This window comes from Acomys minous (assembly GCF_964271855.1).
Source record: "Acomys minous genome assembly, chromosome: 12".
Lineage (NCBI taxonomy): Eukaryota > Metazoa > Chordata > Mammalia > Rodentia > Muridae > Acomys > Acomys minous.
Genome location: NC_140493.1, coordinates 98,199,458 through 98,220,221, shown reverse-complemented (window position 1 = coordinate 98,220,221; position 20,764 = coordinate 98,199,458). Strand labels below are relative to the sequence as shown.

Here is a 20,764-nt window from a genome sequence, read left to right as displayed (position 1 = left end):
AGCTTGGGATGCTGTAACTGCTTTATCATTTGTTTGCTGCTGTTTCCACTGTTACAGGCTCTTGGGGGTGGGTGGGTTAGAATGTCCCAGCCTACTCCAGACCTTCTGAATCACAGCCTGCATTTTAACAAGATCTTTAAGTGACCGTGGGCACAAGAAGATGATAAGAGACACTGCTTAAACCACCATTGTGTATCATCTTTCTGTTCAAACCCTACAGTGGCTCTCTGTTCCCTGCTAACAGCCATGCACTACATGCATCGAGGACCTGCACCTGCACCTCACATTCGGACAATGTTACTGAGCGACTGCTGTGTGGCAAGCACTGCTGTAGAAGTTGACAGTACACCTTTGCATAAGACAGAGCAAATACTGAACAATTGCCACACTCTTTAAGTCGCCTTTGATATCCTGGGCCCACCACCACTCAGCCAAGCTCTTGCCGAGTCTCCTAAGGTGTTGCTCATTCCTTCTTGTCCTTTCCCCTTTATTGGTGCACATCCCACTTCTACAGCCACTCTTGTGTGTCAGGACCCACGGCCCCGTTAAAAGGAAGTACACATACTTGAGGGTGACTCATGTTGCCTGGTTCCCTTTCAAGACCTGACCACATGTACTCAGGGGCTTTAAGACATTAGAGGTGACACACCCTCACCTGTTTTAATGTATAAACCTCTTCATTGTAACTATTCTCTCAGGTAAAGAAAAATGAAACTACCAATTATTTTTTCTATATCAGGGATTAAATTTAGGGCTTTGGGCATGCTAGGGAAATGCTATATAGCTCAGCCATTCTTGACCTATACCTTTAATGTAAATATGGGATACCTTAACCTCTGAGCTATCCCTCTAGCCCTAATAAGGCTATTTTTATATCTGTCTACAAGAACATTTTTTTGCCAGTGTATTATGGTGTTAAATTTTTTTGGTTTTTTTGCTTTGTTTTGTTTGAGACAGGGGTTCTCTGTGTAGCTTTGGCTGTCCTGGACTCACTTTGTAGACCAGGCTGGGTTCAAACTCACATCGATCCACCTGCCTCTGCCTCCTGGGTGCCGGGATTAAAGGCGTGTGCCACCATGCCTAGCTGTTAAATGTTTTTGATAAAAATGGATTTATGCTTTGAATGACATATCATCCATCTGCTTTATCTTCCGCTGTATTTTGCATTTTAAGGACATTTGAAAGCAGCACTAATGTCACACAAAGTAACAGTAGAAAAGCAAAGCCCCTCAGTATTCAGATGAATGTCTATTTGTTTTTAGATTGGTTTTTTTCTGTAGCCAACCTGGCCTTGAACTCTTGACCCTCCTGCCTCTGCCTCCCTAGTTCTAAGATTACAGGTCTTTGCCACAACACCCAGTCTGCTATGCAATATTTAGGGCTAATCTTTTGTTTTGTTTTCTTTCTTTCTTTCTTTCTTTCTTTTTTTTCTTGACACTTGTATCAGAGGCTAGCCTCAGAGTCACAGTTAGGCAAGTATGACCTTGAACTCCTGGTCCTCCTGTCTCCGTCTGCCAAGTCCTGGGATCACAGCTATGCAACTCCACACCCATCTTAAAAATGTTTTTACTTCTGTAGAATCCTTAGGAATCTTTTAAGCACACAGTCATGTTATCAGTAAGTAGTTTCGCACTTTCATCCAGGTGCAGCTGGCATGCCTGTAATCCCAGCCCTTGGAAGCTAAGTAAAGAGGATTGTTTGAAGCCAGCCTATATAAAAGACTCGATCTCAAAAATAGCAGTGCTGGTGGCTCACAGGTAGAGTGCCTGCCTACATGCCCCAGGCCCCGCAGGAATTTGAGGAAAGTCACTTGAGCTTACTGAACATTTGAACTCAAACTGAAAATTGCACCTGTATTTACAATATTCAAGTTTCATTAAATCAGACAAAGGAAAAAAAAATGATTGTGTAGGTGTGGTGTGAGGATCCCAGCACTCGGGAGGCAGAGGTAGGACCAGAAGTCCAAGGTCATTCTCTGCTGTGCATGTGGTGAGAGATCACCCTGGATACCTGAAGCCCCCATCTTAAAAAAAGAAGGGGGAAAGCCTGTAGCTTCTGCTTGAGCTGGAGTGGCTTATGGAAGTAGGACAGCAGACGCAGAGTGATGCGCAGAAGTAGACAGCAGATGCCTCGCTTTGCTTTTTTTTTTTTTTTTGTCTCTTGAGTTCTCTTGTAGCCCTGGCTGTCCTGGCCTTGCTTTGCAGACCAGGCTGGCCTCGAATTCACAGCAGTCCTCCTGCCTCTGCTTCCCAAGTGCTGGGATTAAAGGTGTGTGCCATCAGGCTTTGCTTTTAAAAGAAGCTCACTTTAAGTCTGTTAGCTGTGGCTTTTGCACTAGCCTTTCTTCAAATGGAAGAAGTTTCCTCCTCCCATTTCTCCGTTGCACCCCACTTCCCTGTCTTCCTCTCAGCAGCCCTGCTGTGGATGTGGCCCATGCTGCCCTGCAGTTCTCCATCTCCACCTTAGCCTCCTGAGTTCTCAGGAGAGTACCGACATGCCAGACTCCAAACGTCTTCTCCTATAGAAAATGACTCACAACCATCTATAGTGTGATCTGATGTGCTCTTCTGACCTGCAAGTGTATGTTGCAGGCAGAGCACTGTATACACAATAAATAAATAAATTCAAAAAGAAAAGAAAAGAAATGGCAGTTTTACAGTGTACTTCCCCAAATATATCCAAGTTTATTGTCACCCAACCCTTTTCTTTCTTTTTTTTTTTTTTTTTTTTAGGTTTTTCGAGACAGGGTTTCTCTGTGTAGCCTTGGCTGTCCTGGAGTCGCTTTGTAGACCAGGCTGGCCTCGAACTCACAGCGATCCACCTGCCTCTGCCTCCCGAGTGCTGGGATTAAAGGCGTGCACCACCACGCCTGGCCCCAACCCTTTTCTGAAACAGTACTCAGAACTTAGTAAGTTAGATGTCTGGTATGGTGCCTTGAAGGGTAGACCAGTAGTACGTTTTGTTCATAGCCGTTTTATCTAAGCTGGGGATATTGCTCAGTAGCGTTCCTGCCTAGCACTCAAGAAAACACCTGTTCCATCCTGTTGACTACATAAGCCAGTGTGGTGCACGCCTGTAGTCCCAGCACTCAGGTGTGGAGACGGGAGTCTCTGGAGTACAAGGTTATTCTCTACTTGGTGGTGAGTTTGAGACCAGGCTCTGCTACAGGAGACTGGGGGAAATAGTTCTATAAAAAGAGAGTTAACCAACTCTCCCTGTTTCTGTTTTCCTTTTAGGTTTAAGTTTTTGAGACTGAAGTAGGTCTGCACAGTAGGAACCCATGTCTTTTCTTGTAAGTAAACCAGAGCGGATTAGGGTGAGTGTCCCGTTCTTCCGGCTGCCTATTCTTCTCTTCTGAAAAGTATTTGGGTGGATGTCGTGGTGGGTTGTTTTGTTTTATATAACACTCAGAATTGTGTGGTGAAAAAGAAGCGGGAAGGTGGCTTATTTTATGAATTGATTAGTCGCATGTTAAATAAGTTGGGCTTTTCTGTGTAGTTGCATAGTTGCTAAAGATCTCCTCGCTTCTGTTTTTCATGGATTTTTGGTTTTGGTTTTTCAAGACAGGGTTTCTCCATGTAACCTTGGCTCTCTGACCTCTGTCTGTAAACCAGACTGGCCTCAGACTCACAGTAATCCACCTGCCTCTGCCTTCCCAAGTGCTGCAATTCAGGCATGAGCCAACCCACCCAGCTGGATTTATGTTTTTAAAATCAGTATCAGGTTGAAGTTACTGGAACACATTTCTAAGTACAGTCATGAAGAGTCTTTAAGTTTAATTTTAAGGTGCTCACTTTGGCAGCACATATACTAAAATTAACTTGAAGAATTTATTATACTTGTTATTAGAATTGTTATCAGGGACCAGTGAGCTGGTCCAGCAGGTACAGGTGCTTGCCGCTAAGCCTGACATGAGTTCAGTCCCTGGGACCTACATAGTGAGTGGAAGGTAAGACCTGAGTCCCACATGTCCTCTGATCCCCACATACATGACATGATACACATGCACAAAATAAATAAATGAGAAAAGAATCTTACACTCACCTGGAAGTGGAGATACCATGACCGTGAAGGTGGTTTCCCAGGCCGAGACTTAGCGCTCAGATGTGCTGACCCTGCGAGTTCCCCAAGCTCAGGAAACCCAACTGTATGACTGCGGTAGTGGGCAGCTTAGTTCCCATTCTTCCTGTAAAAAATTTAGGAAAAAAATATTATCAGATTGATTTTAAGAACAAATACTGGGTTTCACTTCTTTATAAACTCCAATGACTTCATTAGAAAGTGTCTTATGGGCCATTGAGCTGGCTCATCAGTTGCAGGGTTTTGTACTAGGCTTGGCGACCTGAGTTGGAGCCCTGGGGAAGGAGAGAAACAAATTCCACATGTTGTCCTCTACCTCCACATGTGCATCCCTTCCCCAACAAAATAAATTAGTGTAGTTAAATTTTTCTTAAAGTATCTTATTTATTTTATCACTCTTAATTTTTAAAGATTTATTTATTATTTATATAGTATTCTTCCTGCATGTAGGCCAGAAGAGGGCACCAGATCTCATTAATTATAGATGGTTGTGAGCCACCATGTGGTTGCTGGAAATTGAACTCAGGACCTCTGGAAAAACAGCCAGTGCTCTAACCTCTGAGCCATCTTTCCAGTCCCCGGAGTCAAGTGCAATAATTATTTAAAGATTTTAATCATATTTAAGTGTTATGAGAAATGAGTTTGCCACTCTCAAATAGTAAAGCACAAATTATACTTTGTACTATAGTGCATAGGAATTATATTAAATTTGCTTTTGGTTTTTTGAGACAGGGTTTCTCTGTGTGGTCTTGGCTGTCCTAGACTCACTTTGTAGACCAGGCTGGCCTCGAACTCACAGCGATCCGCCTACCTCTGCCTCCCAAGTGCTGGGATTAAAGGCATGCACCACCACCGCCCGGCCTTAAATTTGCTTTTTAAGTTCAGAAAAAAATTGTTACAGAAGAGGACAAAGGGACTTTATAGTTTTAGTGCATATTATGCAGCTTTAAAAAAAAATGTTCTTTAATCTTCCCTTTCTTTTGTTTACATGTATAAACACCGTTACACTGTAAGGAATAAACATTAGTGTTAGTTAACAGGAAAAGGTAATTCTCTCCTTAGCCTGAACTCCACTCAGTGGAAAGAATGCTCCGATGCCAAGCTTTAACACCAGTCGTGAAGTGACACAGAGTCTGGATTCCATTGCTTTTAATGTGAGCCACATTCCTATTTTAACCTGGCCTGATTAAGGTGAAACCAGACCCCTGATTAGTAAATGGAAATCTAAAACCCATCTGAAATGGGCTGGCAAGGCGAACATTAATTGCGCTAGCTTAGTCCTGGGGACGTGATAGAAAGTAAATCTTTAGAAACCCTGTGAGTGTGCTGGCTTCAGCAGCCTCCATGCCCACATGGGTTGACACTGAGGGGATGCGCGTGCCCGCTATGGAGGACAGCATGCAAGTCTCTGACATGAAATCAGAAGGGGTGTTCTCCTTGAAAAGGCAAAGGGGAGCCAGAGTGGGGAAGGGACAGGAAGAAGGTGCTGGGCTGTAAATATGATCAAGGCACATGGTCTGCACGCGTGGAAATGTCATGAGGAAGCCCATCCTCCCACCCCACAGTAGATGATAGGAAAACAAAAGAGGCGGGTGCGGTGGTACACATCTGTATTCCAGAACTTGGGGAACTGGTGGAGGAGGATGGAGGGGTTTAAGGCCGGGCGAGGCTACAGAGAGACCCTGTCTCCAAAAGGCAAAAACCAAATAAAAGAAGAAAGCTTTGTAGTTAAAAGAATATGGGATGCGCTGGGTATCTTTGTAAACTAGCAGAGGCTTGTGAGAAATTTGTTTATTTATTGTTTTCTATGTGTTGAATTCTAGCAACACTTTTCAAATTGGCATTGATGATCCAGGACTTGTAAAGATATCTATAGAATAAACAAGATGGAACCAATGGCAGTTTTCTGTGTAGGAGTGAAAACAGTGTTCACTGTTAGGACAGTTCCATGTATTTCCCCTCTAGCACATTTATGAACCAATTATTTTGCTTAAGGTTAGATACAGAAGACTAGGGAAAGGAACAAATCTACTGTTTGTACCAATTTCAAGATCCTGCTTGTTATGTTTTTGTGGGGTGCTTCTCTTGTTTGTCTCTAAGAGCTGATAGCTACTTTGTGGTGGCTTAGAAGGCATACTAATTCTCTTTGGGGTTTTCCTCTTTAGCGGTGGGTCTCGGAAAAGTTCATTGTTGAGGGCTTAAGAGATTTGGAACTGTTTGGAGGTAAGTACAGAACGGCGCTTAGCCGTCATTTCAGGGTGATTACCACTGTTCTGCTGACTAGATCATTTATAGAAGTTAGCAGTTTGAAGAGCCAGTGTGAACTATAGTTGTTAGATTCTCATGGCTTTCTTTTAACTTGTGTGTCCCAGACAAATGAGTCCAGCAGTTGTCCTTCTCCTGGCTTGACGATTAGAGAGCAAGCACAGCGCTTAAAGGCCTGTGTGCTTTTTATAGGTATTTGTCCAGTTGAAACACATATTGCTAAATTAAAAATTTTCAAAGTCTCTAAGGCAGGCCTGGTGCCTGCCTATAGTTTTTCTGAAACCGGGCCAGGTAGTGCACACCTTTAATCCCAGCACTTGGGAGGCAGAGGCAGGTGGATCTATGTGAGTTCGAGGCCAGCCAGTGCTACACAGAGAAACTCTGACTCAAAAAACAAAACAAACAAACAAACCCCAAAACCTGTAGTTTTTTGTTGTTGTTGTTGTTGTTTTGTTTGGTTGGTTATATATACTTGGGAGGCTGAAACAGCAGCCTGACAAGTTCAAGGCCAGTTTGGGCAATTTAGTGAGACCTTGTGTCCAATTGAAAAGTGAAAAAGAAGGCCAGGAACACTGGTCAGCGGGGAAAGCTTTGGCAGTGTTCAGTCTCTAGTCTTACACACACACATTTTTAAAATAAAACAATAGATCATAACAAAGGTAAAAGTGATGTAAAAGTTCTGGTAGTATTGATCCATATAGTTGACTCATAATTTCATAGCAGAAACCGTGAGACCTAATAGATCTAAGAAAAAAAATCTATCAGGGCAAACAGACTAACCTCCTATCATAAAACCTACTGACCCAGTAAGTTTGTATTGTGAGTTTTAACAGATGCAGACATTCCTGTTTGGCCCTTTCCAAAGTAAAACTCTTTGGAAATGATAATCTTAGTTCAGGTTGGTTGTTTGCTTGAGACAGGGTCTCACCATGTAGCCTTCCTTGACTGGCCTCACACGCAGAGATTCCCTCTTCCTCTACCTTCTGAGTGCTGGCATTTAAGGAATGTGCCACCACACCTAGTCTCTGGTTGTCTTTGACAGAATCCTTGTCTGATCTGAGGTTGCTAAAATGTTTCTCTCTGCATGGTCACAGCTCACTCACTGTAGTCAGTGTTACTGAGTCTTACACAACTTGGAATTGGCCCTCTGTCAAGACTAACTGCTGTTTGTATACCAGAAAACTACTGTCTGAGAGGAAACTACTACTGAAAAACCGAGACTAAATTACTCTTCCTCTACTCTCTGTAGCTAGGTAATTGGATGCTCAATGAAAGGCATTTTCCTTGGTGACTAAACTTTCTCCTCTGATTTGTTATAGTTTAAGGTATTTAGAATTATGTGTTTAAGATGTTTGAAAATGTATAACCACTCCTGTACTTGACAGTGGAAGACCTTTCATAATCTTCTTTCCTGTACCCAGGGCCTGGTGTGTACCAGGCAGGCCCACCCCCACTGTGCTGCCCCTCCACCCCTTGTTAATGGTCTCCGTTACTTTTGAAGATAGAAAAGTCAAGGGACACAGGGTTTGTGTGCAGGACTACTTAGTCGGCCTGTGTCCTTCTGTGTCTGTTGTCATTCCCAGCAGCTGATACCCAAAGTCACTGCTGTCCTCACGTTCAGAATCCAACCCTATCTACTGAGAAATGAGCTTCGTGAAAAGAAAAAGGGAAATTTGGGAACATGGTTGAGTAATTAGTTGCCTAGCTTGAGTGAGGGCCTAAAGAACAAAGGGAAGGGGGAAAGTAGATGTCACAAAGTACATAAGGCTCAGAAACCTGCATGTCCAAATTAACATTCTATGTTGAGGGTAAGTAAATGTGCCCAGGGCTGCAGTTGACATTCATATGCAAGTCCCGGGAGGCTGCAGCAGCAATCTCACTGCGGTGGTGTGTGTGTGTGTGTGTGTGTGTGTGTGTGTGTGTGTGTGTGTGTGTGTGTGTGTGTGTGTGTGTGTATAGTGCTGTGATGACTTAAGTGGTCTCTGTTATTAACTGTTGTCCTAAGTGTGATAATTGCTGTTCTGAATGCGGGTGTGCCTTCTGCTAACAAATGCCAACAATCAATTTCTCTACCCCAGAGCAGCCTCCGGGTGACACTCGGAGAAAAGTAAGTGGCTTTCTGGGCTCTGCACTGTGGCTGCTGCACGGAGATGAGGCCTGTGGGCATGCACGTGTTTCCCTGGCTTGTGCGTTATGCTTCGGCTGCCCTTCTCAGCTTGATTTGAAATACAATTTTATTTTATTTTTTTAACTTGTGACACTTCAGGTTTCACCCTAGAAAGACTTTGTTGTATACTTTACAGAGCAGAGAAGTCTCATCTGGGGATTGAAGCCTCCTCCCCCCTCAGTGCTCACCCTTAAGTAAATTCATCCGTTTGACATCTCAGCTTTACTGGCTGGTGCCTCTCACTTCCTCATCTGTAGACTATTAGCAGTAAATTTCAGTCCATGGAGGAAATAACAGATCCTTCTCTGGCTCATAAGGTAGGACCTCATGTCTCCTCTACTGCAAAAATAAAAACGAAACTAAAAAGTACAAAGCAGGCTAGGTTTGTCGGTACATACCACACCTGTCATCCTAGCTCTCAAAACCAAGGGCAAGGTGTGGGTCAGGAGCAGGGTGCTCTTCAGACATGAGGCCCTGCGTGCCACCCTCAGTACAAGACAAAAGACAGCCAAAGTCAGACATGGGGGAACATGGCTGAAGTCCAAGTCAGGCATGGGGGCACATGGCTAAAGTCAAGTCAGGCATGGGGGTACATGGCTGAAGTCCCACCACTTGTGAGGTTGAAGCAAGAGGAAGCTACATGGCAGGACTCTGCCTTAAAATGACAGTCACTAGGGCAGTGAGGGGCCTGGCTGGTAAAGGCACGCGGCACGCAAGCCTGGGCACCAGAGTAAGACAACAGCCTCAGTAATCCCTGGGACCTATAAAAGGAGAAGGAGAAGACTGATCCCACAGAGTTACCCTCTGACCTCCACATGCACACACTTTCCTGCTCGTGGACACACAGAATTGAAAAAAAAAAAACAAACAAATAGGGGAGGGGAATAGGGAAAATGGGAGGGAGGGAAGAATGGGAGGATACAAGGGATGGGATAACCATTGAGATGTAACAAGAATAAATTAATAAAGGAGAAAAAAAAAGTAAAAAAAAAAATTAAAACTCAAGCCCTCTCCCTCTCCCACACAAAACCCATACAAAACAGTCTTGGGTTGGTTTGTTTGTTTTTCTTTCCCTGAGAAAAGCTGCAGGGTTCTCGCTGTCTTTCCTCTGCTGGTGCTTTATTTTCCCTGAGTAAATAGCACCATATGTGCACAGTGCACCAAGCTATTTTGGAAACCGTGACTCATTGATTGGGGGGGAGGGGAAGTGAGGGAAGAGGAGAGAAAGAGAACACAATAGCTGGGCATAGCTGCATTCATCTGTGATCCCAGGACGCTGGAGGCTGAGGCAGGAGGATCACCAGTTCAAGGCCAACCAGGGTTGTTAAACAGTGAGACCTTGAGAGCTGGAGAAGGATGGAACAGGGAGGGAGAAGATAAGAACGCTTGGCAGCCCAGGGTTGAACCAAGGAGGATGGCTGTGCTTACTCCATCTGTGGGGACACCTGTCTGTCAGACCCACGTGTTTTCATTCAGGAGACCAAAAAAAAAAAAAAAAAAAAAAAAAAAAAAGGAAGAAAGAAAAAAAAGAAAAATTACATTAAAAAATTTAAATCCCTGTAAGACCCAATTTTTTCATAAGAGATACTACTTCTTATGTGCTCATAGCTACGGATGGTCTAGCAAAGACTGTCGTGGGTGAAACCTGAGGCAAGTTGAATGTGTTCATTTCATAGTATTTGATAAATATTGTCTTTGTATGTGTTATTGGATTTTGTTTTAAACAATGCTACTGTTTTATGGTCATTTCTAGGTATCAATGGCTTATGTGTTTTAAAATGCTTCAAAACAAGAAAAATGCTTTTTAATGTGGGGACCTAAAAAAAGATTAATAGAACTGGTATCTTTTCTTGAGCAATTTGAGATTCCAGATCTCAGTGCTATAACTATGCTGTGCTGTGTTTAAGGAGAATGAGCTAAAATTTCATCTCTTTGCTCTGAACATAGAGTTTTCTTAAAAATCTACAAGAGTTTAATGAGCTCACCCTGTTTTGGTAAAGAATGGTAAAGCCTTTGTTCAGCCCTAGCAGACAGAACCACAGCTTCTTAGTTCAGTAGAACATGTGAACAGCCCCATCGTCTTTGCTTCCTCCTGAAGCTTCGCAAGCCATACCTCTGTCATCTCTCCACTCTCAGCGTTATCGTCCAGTTTCTCTCCACAGTTTACTAAGCTTTGAGCACTCGACAGTGTTTGCAGCCAGAGTTCCAAAGTTCTTCACAGTCTTCCCACCAAAACACAGCCGTGCCCTATGAGCCTGGCGCCACTTTCCTGGTTTGTTTTCTGTTGCTGTGGTAAACAACATGACCAAAGGCAACTGGGGAGGAAAGGGCTTATGTTCCTTATGTACCCTGAATCAGAACAGGAACTTAAACTGCAGGGGCCTGGAGGCAGGAACTGCAGCTCATGCTACGGACAAACACAGATTACTTGCGTTCTCCTCGTGGCTTGCTCAGATGCTTTCTTATACCACCAATGACCACCTGCCCATGGGTGGCCCCACCCACAGTGGGCTGGGCCCTCCCACACCAATCATTATTTAAGAAAATACTCCACAGATGTGTCCACAGGCCCATCTGATGGAGGCACTGTCTCAATTGAGGTTCCTCCCAGATAACTCTAGCTGGGTTAAGCTGACAGAAAAGAGGACACCCCTCTTTTGTGTCAGTAACAGACCAGACCTCTTTCAGAAGTCCTTCTGTATTTAAATGTACGTATGAAAACTAGTTCAGATGCTTAATTTATTTCACGCCTCTGTTTAGAAATTAGTGGTGCAGGTGTCCTAAAGGAAAAGTGTTCTTAGTAACTACAGGATAACTACTCTTAAGTTACCCAAGCAGCATTAGAATAATTTTGTCCTGTTTACAAAACTATCCCCTTTCTTTCCTGCTGTGTTTGCTGGCCTCTGACTGTGGAAAAGCACGGGTTCACTGGAGTGGGAGGGGCTTGTTCTGGGAGGGCTTGCGTGAGTCAGGCAGCCATCAGAAGCCGCAGCAGCCTCTCGGCTGGTTCATCTCCTTCTGCCCCACATTTCCCAGTTTCAAAAAGCTGGTTGCTGATAGTTTCACTTTGCAATCATTTTCTGTACAACTAGATCAGAAGTATTTGGCCAGTTACTATGTAAGCAATTCATTGAGCCTTTCCCTGCCTGTGTTCAACAAGAAATGCTATAGTTGGAGCCCAGTGGGTAATGTGTCCTGTGTGCCTCCCAGCCTGGAAGTAGGACAGGTAATAAAGGAGTTCCCATCCGTAGCTTTTCAAAGAGAGTTGTTTAAAATAAACATAATTTAAAAAGCATGTATAATAAATATTTTACTCTGAGAACTCAGTTGTTCTTCCTCATCTCTTTTTCAAACTAGAGGAAATTTAAGAAGTTTGGAAATTGAGGGCTGGAGAGATGGCTCAGAGGTTAAGAGCACTGTCTGCTCTTGTTAAGAGCAGTCAAGTTAAGACCGGAGTCATGTTTATTTGTTGGGGGAAAGGGACTGGCTGGGGAGATGAGGTCAGTGAGGTCGACAGAGCCAGTGCAGGGAACTAGAGGTTAAGAGCACTGTCAGAGGTCCTGAGTTCAATTCCCAGCAACCACATGGTGGCTCACAACCATCTATAATGTGATCTGGTGCCCTCTTCTGGCCTGTAGTACAGAATACTGTATACATAATAAATAAATAAAAAAAAAGAAGTTTGGAAATTGAGAGAAAGCTTTAAACATGAAGCAGTTATTTTCATGAGGGCCGTAGTGTTACTGGCTAAAAAAAAAAAAAAAAATATTGCTAGTAGGTACCAGGCTCTGGTAAAGGCGCTGCAGGACCAGTGCACCCCATCACTAAGCCCTGTTGCCAGAGGACTCGGCATCCCCCCTACTCTTTCATTCTCCACGAAGATTGTAGGCAGAAAACTTCTTTTTGTTTTGTTTTGTTTGTTTTTCGAGACAGCGTTTCTCTGTGTAGCTTTGGCTGTCCTGGACTCACTTTGTAGACCAGGCTGGCCTTGGACTCATAATGACCCGCCTGCCTCTACCTCCCAAGTGCCGGGATTAAAGGCGTGTGCCACCACGCCCAGCTGGCAGAAAACTTCTGGAGTTCCGACTTTGCTTTTATGATTTACAGATTCTTTAGGTTTGTCCAGTACTGTTCTATTATTACCATGTTATTATTAATATAGCAGTGCCCACAGCAGGCAAGAACCCTCTTATGCAGAGCATATTCTAGTGACTTGATAGATTACTCACATATGCAGTGTCCTCTGTGAAGAACATAAAGCAAGGCAACGTAACAGAGCGGCAAGAACCTGCTCTGCTTTGCTGCCCGGAGTCTTCTCTGGAGAAATTACACTGGGGACCTAAGTGATAAGAAGACGGTGATGAGGGCATGTGTGTTTGCTGGACAAGTGGAGGGGCAGCATCAACTACATAGTGAGTTTGAGGCTAGCCTGGGCTCTATGACACTGTCTCAAAACCAAACCACACCAAACAAAACAAACAGTGGGGACAGAAGTTGTAGACAAGTAGGAGTGTCCCAGTTAAGGGGACTGGAGAGATAGCTCACAGGTTAGGAGCACTTGCTGCTCTTGTGGAGGATGCAGGTTGAGTTCTCAGCAGCCATGTGGTGGCTCAAAACTAACTCTCAAAGCTGGCTGGACACCTTGGTGCACTTACATATGTGCAGACAACACACCCATATATGTTACCTTAGTTTGCTTTCTATTGCTGTAATAAACACCAAAACCAAAAGCAATACAAGAGGAAATGTGGAGTTTATTCCATCTTATTGCTTACAGTCCGTCACTGAGGGAAGTCAGGACAGGACCCTGGAGGCAGGAACTGAAAGAACATGGTTTCTGGCTTGCTTGCAGTGGCTTGCTCAGCCTGCTTTCTCTACCACCTGCAGAGGGCTGGGCATTCCGACAGCAATCATTAATGAAGAAAATGCCCTAGACTTGCCTACAGCCTATCTGATGGAGCCATTTTTCTTAACTGGGATTCACCCTTCCCAGATGACTCCAGCCTGTGTCAAGCTGGACAGAAAACCAACCAGGACTCAAAATTATAATAAATCATTAAGAAGAAAAAAGTTTTTCCAGATGAGATGATTGGCAGGTTCATTAAGACCGGAGTCATGTTTATTTGTTGGGGGAAAGGGACTGGCTGGGGAGATGAGGTCAGTGAGGTCGACAGAGCCAGTGCAGGGAACTAGATCTGATAAGCAGCCCATTGGGCTTTCTGTGAACCAAACGCTGACTTTATTAAGAGCAAGAATAGTCAAGAGGATAGCCATATGGCTCAGTAGGTAAAGGCACTTGCTGTGCAAACGCCACGACCTGACTTCAGTTCCTGGAAGAAGGGGAGCACTGACGCCACAGAGACATTCTCTGAGCTCCAAAGCCGTATGTGTGCACACCTACACATGTGCATTATACACACAACAGTAAAAAGAGAAATAAACACACAAGAAACCATTCAGGCACTGAGAGTGTGATGTGAATGGTGCAATTATTTTGGAAAGCAGTTATGTCATTGTCTCACAAAATTGGCTGGTCATGCAGTCAGTAACTTGGTGATTCTTTCTGCTAGTTGCCAGCTTTCGTCAGGAGACGCAGTCTAACATGTTTGTAATAGTGCAGTTTGTAAGAGCAGAGTTGGGAAAGAACTCAATCCCATCAGTGTTGGAGTGGCTAATTTGAGATCTGTTCCTGAAAGGAATATTACACAACAATGAAAGTCAGTGAATTATAATTGGATAGAAAATAAAAGATGGATTAAACTAGAAATAGACTTTATTAGCCAAGTGAGGTTAGTGCATGCCTGTAATCCCAGCACTGAGGAGGCAGAGGCAGGCGGATCTCTGTGAGTTCAAGGATAGCCTGATCTCCAAAGTGAGTCCGAACAGCCAAGGCTACACAGAGAGACCCTGTCTTGAAAAAACAAAACCCACTAACCAAACAAAAAGAGACTTTATTGATAGGTATCTATTTTGCTCAATTAGAGCCCTCTCAGTGTCTCTCTCTCGCTCTCTTTCTTTTTTGTTTTTTGAGACAGTGTCTCACTATGTAGGTCTGACTGTTCTGGAACTCACTATGTAGATCAGGCTGGCCTTAAACTCACAGAGATAGTCCTGCTTCCCCAGGGCTGAGACCAAGGTGTGTGCCACTGCACCCAATTTTTAGTATCACACCTATGTGGTGAGGGAGGCAGAGCCATTTGGCCCCTTTATTAATTGTTTTAAACCAGGTGTAGTCAAAACATGAGTAACAGGACACTTTCCCTGGCAGGGGCCTGGTTCTTGTCTGTGTCACATAGCCATGTTTGAATTTTTTTAGCAAATCATTTACCTCAGGGGCCCTCATTTTTGTTATTGAGAGGTAGAGCTGGAGTGATGCTGAGATTACTCCTGTCAGCTCAGCACTGGAAGGCAGAGCCGGGAAGATCACCATGTATTCTAGGCAAGCCTGCGTACGTAGTGCGTTCCAGGGAGCAGGGGTACTCATGGTGGGGCACCCCCTGCTCCGGCATGCAGGAGTTCAAAGGCAGGCAGATCTCTTAAATTCAAGGTCAGCCTGATCTACAAAGACCTTGTCTCAAAAAGGAAAAAAAAAAGTATCTGTCCATCTCTTAATCTAGCAAGGGGAGGGAAGATCAGATACAGTGTAAATGGGCTCTGAAGAGTATATGGTATTTAAATAGGACACCAAGCAGTGTTTAGGGCTTCTCTGCAGTCACAGCCTTGATGGTTGTCCAGGCACCAGCTTGTCAGAGCATCCTCAGCTTCTATGGTTAGTGCTGCTGAGGCAAGAGCCTTTTTGTGCGTTTACAGTTTCTTCTGCTTGGAGGCCAGATTTGTTTTATTTTGCTTGGCTTTTTGACACAAGGGCTCCCGCAGCTGAAGCTGGCTGGGAAATCTTGATCCTCCTGCCTCTACCTCCCGAGTACGAGGATTACAGGCATGCACCAGCACCCCTGACTTGAAGCCAGGCTTATAACTGTGGTATACCACACAGGGAGCTGGCTTCAGGTGTCTCCATTCAGGTTAGAGACACCTGAAGGAAGAAGGTACAAAGACAGAAATCCTTTCCCCAAGCCATATGAATGCGTTTGGGCCTAGAAGGAAAGCAAGCCTGTGAAAGGAGAGCTGTTGGCGTGCTGTCCTGCCATCCACATTCAGCACTGCTGGCCACCTTTCCTCAGGTGTGACATCTGTATCCACATGGCTGGAGTCCATCTATCCCCAACCTGACTGGGCAGGGACCAGGAGGCTGAGCACGCCACAGGCCCAGAGAGTCACTTTCCTGTCGCTCAGGAACGTCAGCAGTGAATAGCCTGGGCATTTGGTTTGTTAAAGGAATGAGGTTCCTCCAGCCATGTTCCTCTAGATTAGTGGTTCTCAAAATTCCTTGTTTTTTTTTTTTAAGATTTATTTATTTATTATGTATACAATGCTCTGCCTGCACATATGCCCACTGGCAGGTTCTCAACATTCTTAATGCTATGACCTTTTAATATAGTTTCTTGTGTTTTGGTGACCACCCCTCTCCAACCATAAAGTTATTTCATTGCTGCTTCATAACCAATTTTGCTACTGCTATGAATCATAATGTAAATTATCTGATATACAACCCCTGTGAAAGGGCTGTTTGGCCCCCAAAGGGGTTGCAACCCACAGGTTGAGAACTGCTCTAGAGCAAAATTGTAGGTCTGACCTTTTAGAGTCTTGCAATTGGGCCCTTAAAAACTGAGCCCCAATGAAGCAGGAAACTGAAAACTATATTTCTCTACCCCCACCTTTTTTCTTTTAAGATTTATTTATTTATTTTATGTTTACTCTATCTGCATGCAGAGCCTGCAGGCCAGAAGAGGGTATGGGATCCTATTATAGATGGTTGTGAGCCACCATGTAGTTGCTGGGAATTGAACTCAGGACCTCTGGATGAGCAGCCAGAGCTCTTAACCACTGAGCCATCTCTCCACCCCACCCCCACCACCTTTTTTCATGGGTCTTTCTCCACACGTCCTTCCCCAGCCACGAGCTTGGTAGACCTTAGCAGTTAGTTACTGGAAAGGAGAAGCAGAGTTGTTGGACAGTCATCCTTGTTTGTAAATCTCACAACACCTGGTCTGCCAGCAGTGCTGACTGAGCACATGTGCTGTGTTCCTCCTCAGGTAGAGGCAGCAGTGCTGACTGAGCACATGTGCTGTGTTCCTCCTCAGGTAGAGGCAGCAGTGCTGACTGAGCACATGTGCTGTGTTCCTCCTCAGGTAGAGGCAGCAGTGCTGACTGAGCACCATGTGCTGTGTTCCTCCTCAGGTAGAGGCAGCAGTGCTGACTGAGCACATGTGCTGTGTTCCTCCTCAGGTAGAGGCAGCAGTGCTGACTGAGCACCATGTGCTGTGTTCCTCCTCAGGTAGAGGCAGCAGTGCTGACTGAGCACCATTGCTGTGTTCCTCCTCAGGTAGAGGCAGCAGTGCTGACTGAGCACATGTGCTGTGTTCCTCCTCAGGTAGAGGCAGCAGTGCTGACTGAGCACCATTGCTGTGTTCCTCCTCAGGTAGAGGCAGCAGTGCTGACTGAGCACCATGTGCTGTGTTCCTCCTCAGGTAGAGGCAGCAGTGCTGACTGAGCACCATGTGCTGTGTTCCTCCTCAGGTAGAGGCAGCAGTGCTGACTGAGCACCATTGCTGTGTTCCTCCTCAGGTAGAGGCAGCAGTGCTGACTGAGCACATGTGCTGTGTTCCTCCTCAGGTAGAGGCAGCAGTGCTGACTGAGCACCATGTGCTGTGTTCCTCCTCAGGTAGAGGCAGCAGTGCTGACTGAGCACCATTGCTGTGTTCCTCCTCAGGTAGAGGCAGCAGTGCTGACTGAGCACATGTGCTGTGTTCCTCCTCAGGTAGAGGCAGCAGTGCTGACTGAGCACCATGTGCTGTGTTCCTCCTCAGGTAGAGGCAGCAGTGCTGACTGAGCACCATTGCTGTGTTCCTCCTCAGGTAGAGGCAGCAGTGCTGACTGAGCACCATTGCTGTGTTCCTCCTCAGGTAGAGGCAGCAGTGCTGACTGAGCACATGTGCTGTGTTCCTCCTCAGGTAGAGGCAGCAGTGCTGACTGAGCACATGTGCTGTGTTCCTCCTCAGGCAGAGGCAGCAGAGCTTCTTTGCCGCAGTCAGGATTGCTGTGTGTGCTGTAGAAACGAGGCTCCTCGAGCATCTGTTACTGCCTCTGCCCACTCTCCACCTCCATTTTCTCAGTTAACCTCCTTCTCTTTTCCTTTAGGCCAATGAGGCGAGCTCAGAGTCGATAGCATCCTTCTCTAAGCCAGAGGTCATGAGCAGCTTTCTGCCAGAGAGCGGTTGTTATGAGCTGCTCGCCATCATAGGTAATGCCCACCTTCCTGCCACAGCCTTCCTCAGCTGGCTGGGAGGATTCATGGTGACAGCAGGCTTCTGTGAACTTCTTGTGCCAAGTATGGGAAGAGGTCATTTCCAGGAGGCCATAGTCTGCCACAGTGATTGGCTGAGAAGGACTGATGGAAAACCAAGAAATGTCAGCTATGAAATGTCAGCAACAGTTAACATACTAACTAAAATTTTCTGCTGAAATGAAGAAAATTATCTTTAGAGTAGACAGATCTTTGTGGCTGTGTCTGTTTAAGTCATTCCTCTTGGTTGTTTTGTTTTTGTTTTTTCAGGCAAAGGGTTTGAGGACTTGATGACAGTGAATTTAGCCAGGTACAAACCAACAGGAGAGTATGTGACAGTACGAAGGATCAACCTAGAAGCTTGCTCCAATGAGATGGTGATGTTCTTGCAGGTACTAATGCATGGGTGTGACCCGGGAGGGTGTGACCCGGGAAGGTGTGACCCTGGGAGAGTGTGGACCTGGGAGGGTGTGGCCGGGGGTGTGACCCTGGGAGGGTGTGACCTGGGAGGGTGTGACCTGGGAGGGTGGGCTCCTGGCTACATAGTCATTCCTCTAGAAGTTTTTGCAGGAAGCTAACGTGGACCATGTGTTCGGAAGTCATGAGGCATCAGTGAAGAATCTTAGCAGTCTCTGTTTGCTCTGCATTCTTCAGAGAGGCTAAGCAGCACGCCTGCAGGCAAGCGCAGAAGCAAGCAGCACAGGCAGGCTCAGTCTCAGGAAGTCAAAGTCACAGGCAGGGTCACCTGCTCTGTCGCAAACACCAGTGGCCATTTTCTGGCCCTTAGCACCCTGTTTGTGTGCAGATGCCTCTCCATTTGGCAAGCAAGAAGCCCTCCTTCTGTTACACTAGTGTGGGAACTAAGTAGGGGTGAGATGCCTCATGGCCCTGTGATACCAGTGTGCATAGCGCCCAGCACAGAGTGGGCTCAGGCCAGTGTGCATAGCGCCCAGCACAGAGTGGGCTCAGGCCAGTGTGCATAGCGCCCAGCACAGAGTGGGCTCAGGCCAGTGTGTATAGCACACAGCACAGAGTGGGCTCAGGCCAGTGTGTATAGCACACAGCACAGAGTGGGCTCAGGCCAGTGTGTATAGCACACAGCACAGAGTGGGCTCAGGCCAGTGTGCATAGCACCCAGCACAGAGTGGGCTCAGGCCAGTGTGCATAGCGCCCAGCACAGAGTGGGCTCAGGCCAGTGTGTATAGCACACAGCACAGAGTGGGCTCGGGCCAGTGTGCAGCTCCTGCCCTTCACCTGGAGCGTTCTCCTCAAGTGACGCTCACCTGACAGTGCTGTCCACATTTCTTTGTATGTAGTAACCAGATGGGGCCAGTACTAGCTTAGCTATTTGTTCTAGAACGTGGTTCCCCATGTGATTTCTTTTTTCTTTTTCTTCCTCTGAAACATTAAACAGGCAGACGGAACTACACATATGGCCTTAACTTAGGTCATAAAAGCCTTAGGTCATAAAATTTCAGGAATGTGAAAATTTTGGAGGTTCTTTTTTTTTTTTTTTAATTTCTTTTGAGACAGGGTCTCTCTCGTTCAGGTTGGTCTAGAACTCAGGTAGCCCAAGCTGGCCTCAAACTCATCAGTCCTCCTGTCCCAGCCTTCTAAGCCAGCAGCTCTCAGCTTGTTGGTTGTAACCCCTTTGGGGTCATAGCAAATATCCTGCATATCAGGTACTTATATTACGATTCCTAACTGTAGCAAATTTACAGTTATGGAGTAGCAGTGAAATAACTTTATAGTTGAGGGTCACCACATGAGGAGCTGTATTAAAGGGTCGCAGCACTAGGCAGGTTGAGAACCACTGCTCTAAGCACTGGCCTAACAGAGCTACTTGGCTCTTCTGAGGTCCCTTTGAACCTTTTAAAAAAATGTTTCAGGTGCCTGCTTCTGGGGAGGGCCCCAGTCGGGGTGCTGGGAAATGTCCCTTGTACGCTGTAGTTCTTATATGCCCATTAGTCCCATCAACTCTTATACTTTGCTGTATAGTGGGAAAGTATTTTTGTTCGTCTTTTGATAGCATCTTGCCCTGTTACCCAGCCTGGCCTCACGTGTGCAGGCTGGGATCGCACTCCTAACTTCAGCAGGACTATGTATCTTGGCCTTTGGGACTGAATTAATCAAATCATCCCCAAGTCTTCAGCCATTTGTTGTTTTATTTGTTGTCTCTGAGGTGGTTGACTCTCGCTGTGTTGACAGCCATGTCCCTGCATGCTGAGGGCTTGGTTTTTGGGCCTCTTGGGTGTGTTGCTGGTTAGCAGAGCTACCCGGAGCCTGAGTGGGCAAAGCAGGGGGCTTTCCTCAGGCATGGTAGGCCTTCCTGCACTGGAAGGATTTTGAGGAGAGCATCCAGAAGGCACTAGGTCCCCACACTAACACCGCACTGCTCCTTTGGGCTGGACGCCGTTCTTGACGCCGACCTCAGCTTTGCCATTGCTTTTAGGGGGAGCTTCATGTCTCTAAACTCTTCAGCCATCCCAATATTGTGCCGTACCGAGCCACCTTCATCTCAGACAACGAGCTGTGGGTCGTCACGTCATTCATGGCATATGGTGAGTGTGAAGGGGGTTCTGAACAGCGGGCGGGTTCTGAACGGCGGGCGGGTTCTGAACAGCGGGTGGGTTCTGAACAGCGGGTGGGTTCTGAACGGCGGGCGGGTTCTGAACGGCGGGTGGGTGCTGAACAGCGGGTGGGTTCTGAACGGCGGGCGGGTTCTGAACGGCGGGTGGGTGCTGAACGGCGGGCGGGTTCTGAACGGCGGGCGGGTTCTGAACGGCGGGCGGGTTCTGAACGGCGGGTGGGTTCTGAACGGCGGGCAGGTTCTGTGCTGTTTCTCCTCT

The 20,764-nt window shown here is 46.0% G+C and overlaps 1 protein-coding gene across 11 annotated transcripts in view; it reads left to right on the top strand.

Moving 5' to 3' along the window:
- STRADA (STE20 related adaptor alpha) overlaps nucleotides 1–20,764 on the top strand; it is a 34,814-nt gene that overhangs the window by 2,973 nt on the left and 11,077 nt on the right. For 2 of the 11 annotated variants that reach the window (XM_084748543.1, XM_084748544.1), the window contains 6 exons: nucleotides 3,237–3,292; nucleotides 6,246–6,303; nucleotides 8,424–8,452; nucleotides 17,771–17,873; nucleotides 18,186–18,307; nucleotides 20,368–20,476. In XM_084748543.1, coding sequence (XP_084604669.1) covers nucleotides 3,281–3,292; nucleotides 6,246–6,303; nucleotides 8,424–8,452; nucleotides 17,771–17,873; nucleotides 18,186–18,307; nucleotides 20,368–20,476 — 433 coding nt within the window. In that variant the 5' untranslated portion in view covers nucleotides 3,237–3,280. Of the gene's footprint in view, nucleotides 1–3,236; nucleotides 3,317–6,245; nucleotides 6,304–8,423; nucleotides 8,453–17,603; nucleotides 17,632–17,770; nucleotides 17,874–18,185; nucleotides 18,308–20,367; nucleotides 20,477–20,764 lie in introns of those variants that run through there. The other 9 variants (XM_084748539.1, XM_084748542.1, XM_084748548.1 and 6 more) reach the window with 6 other exon arrangements.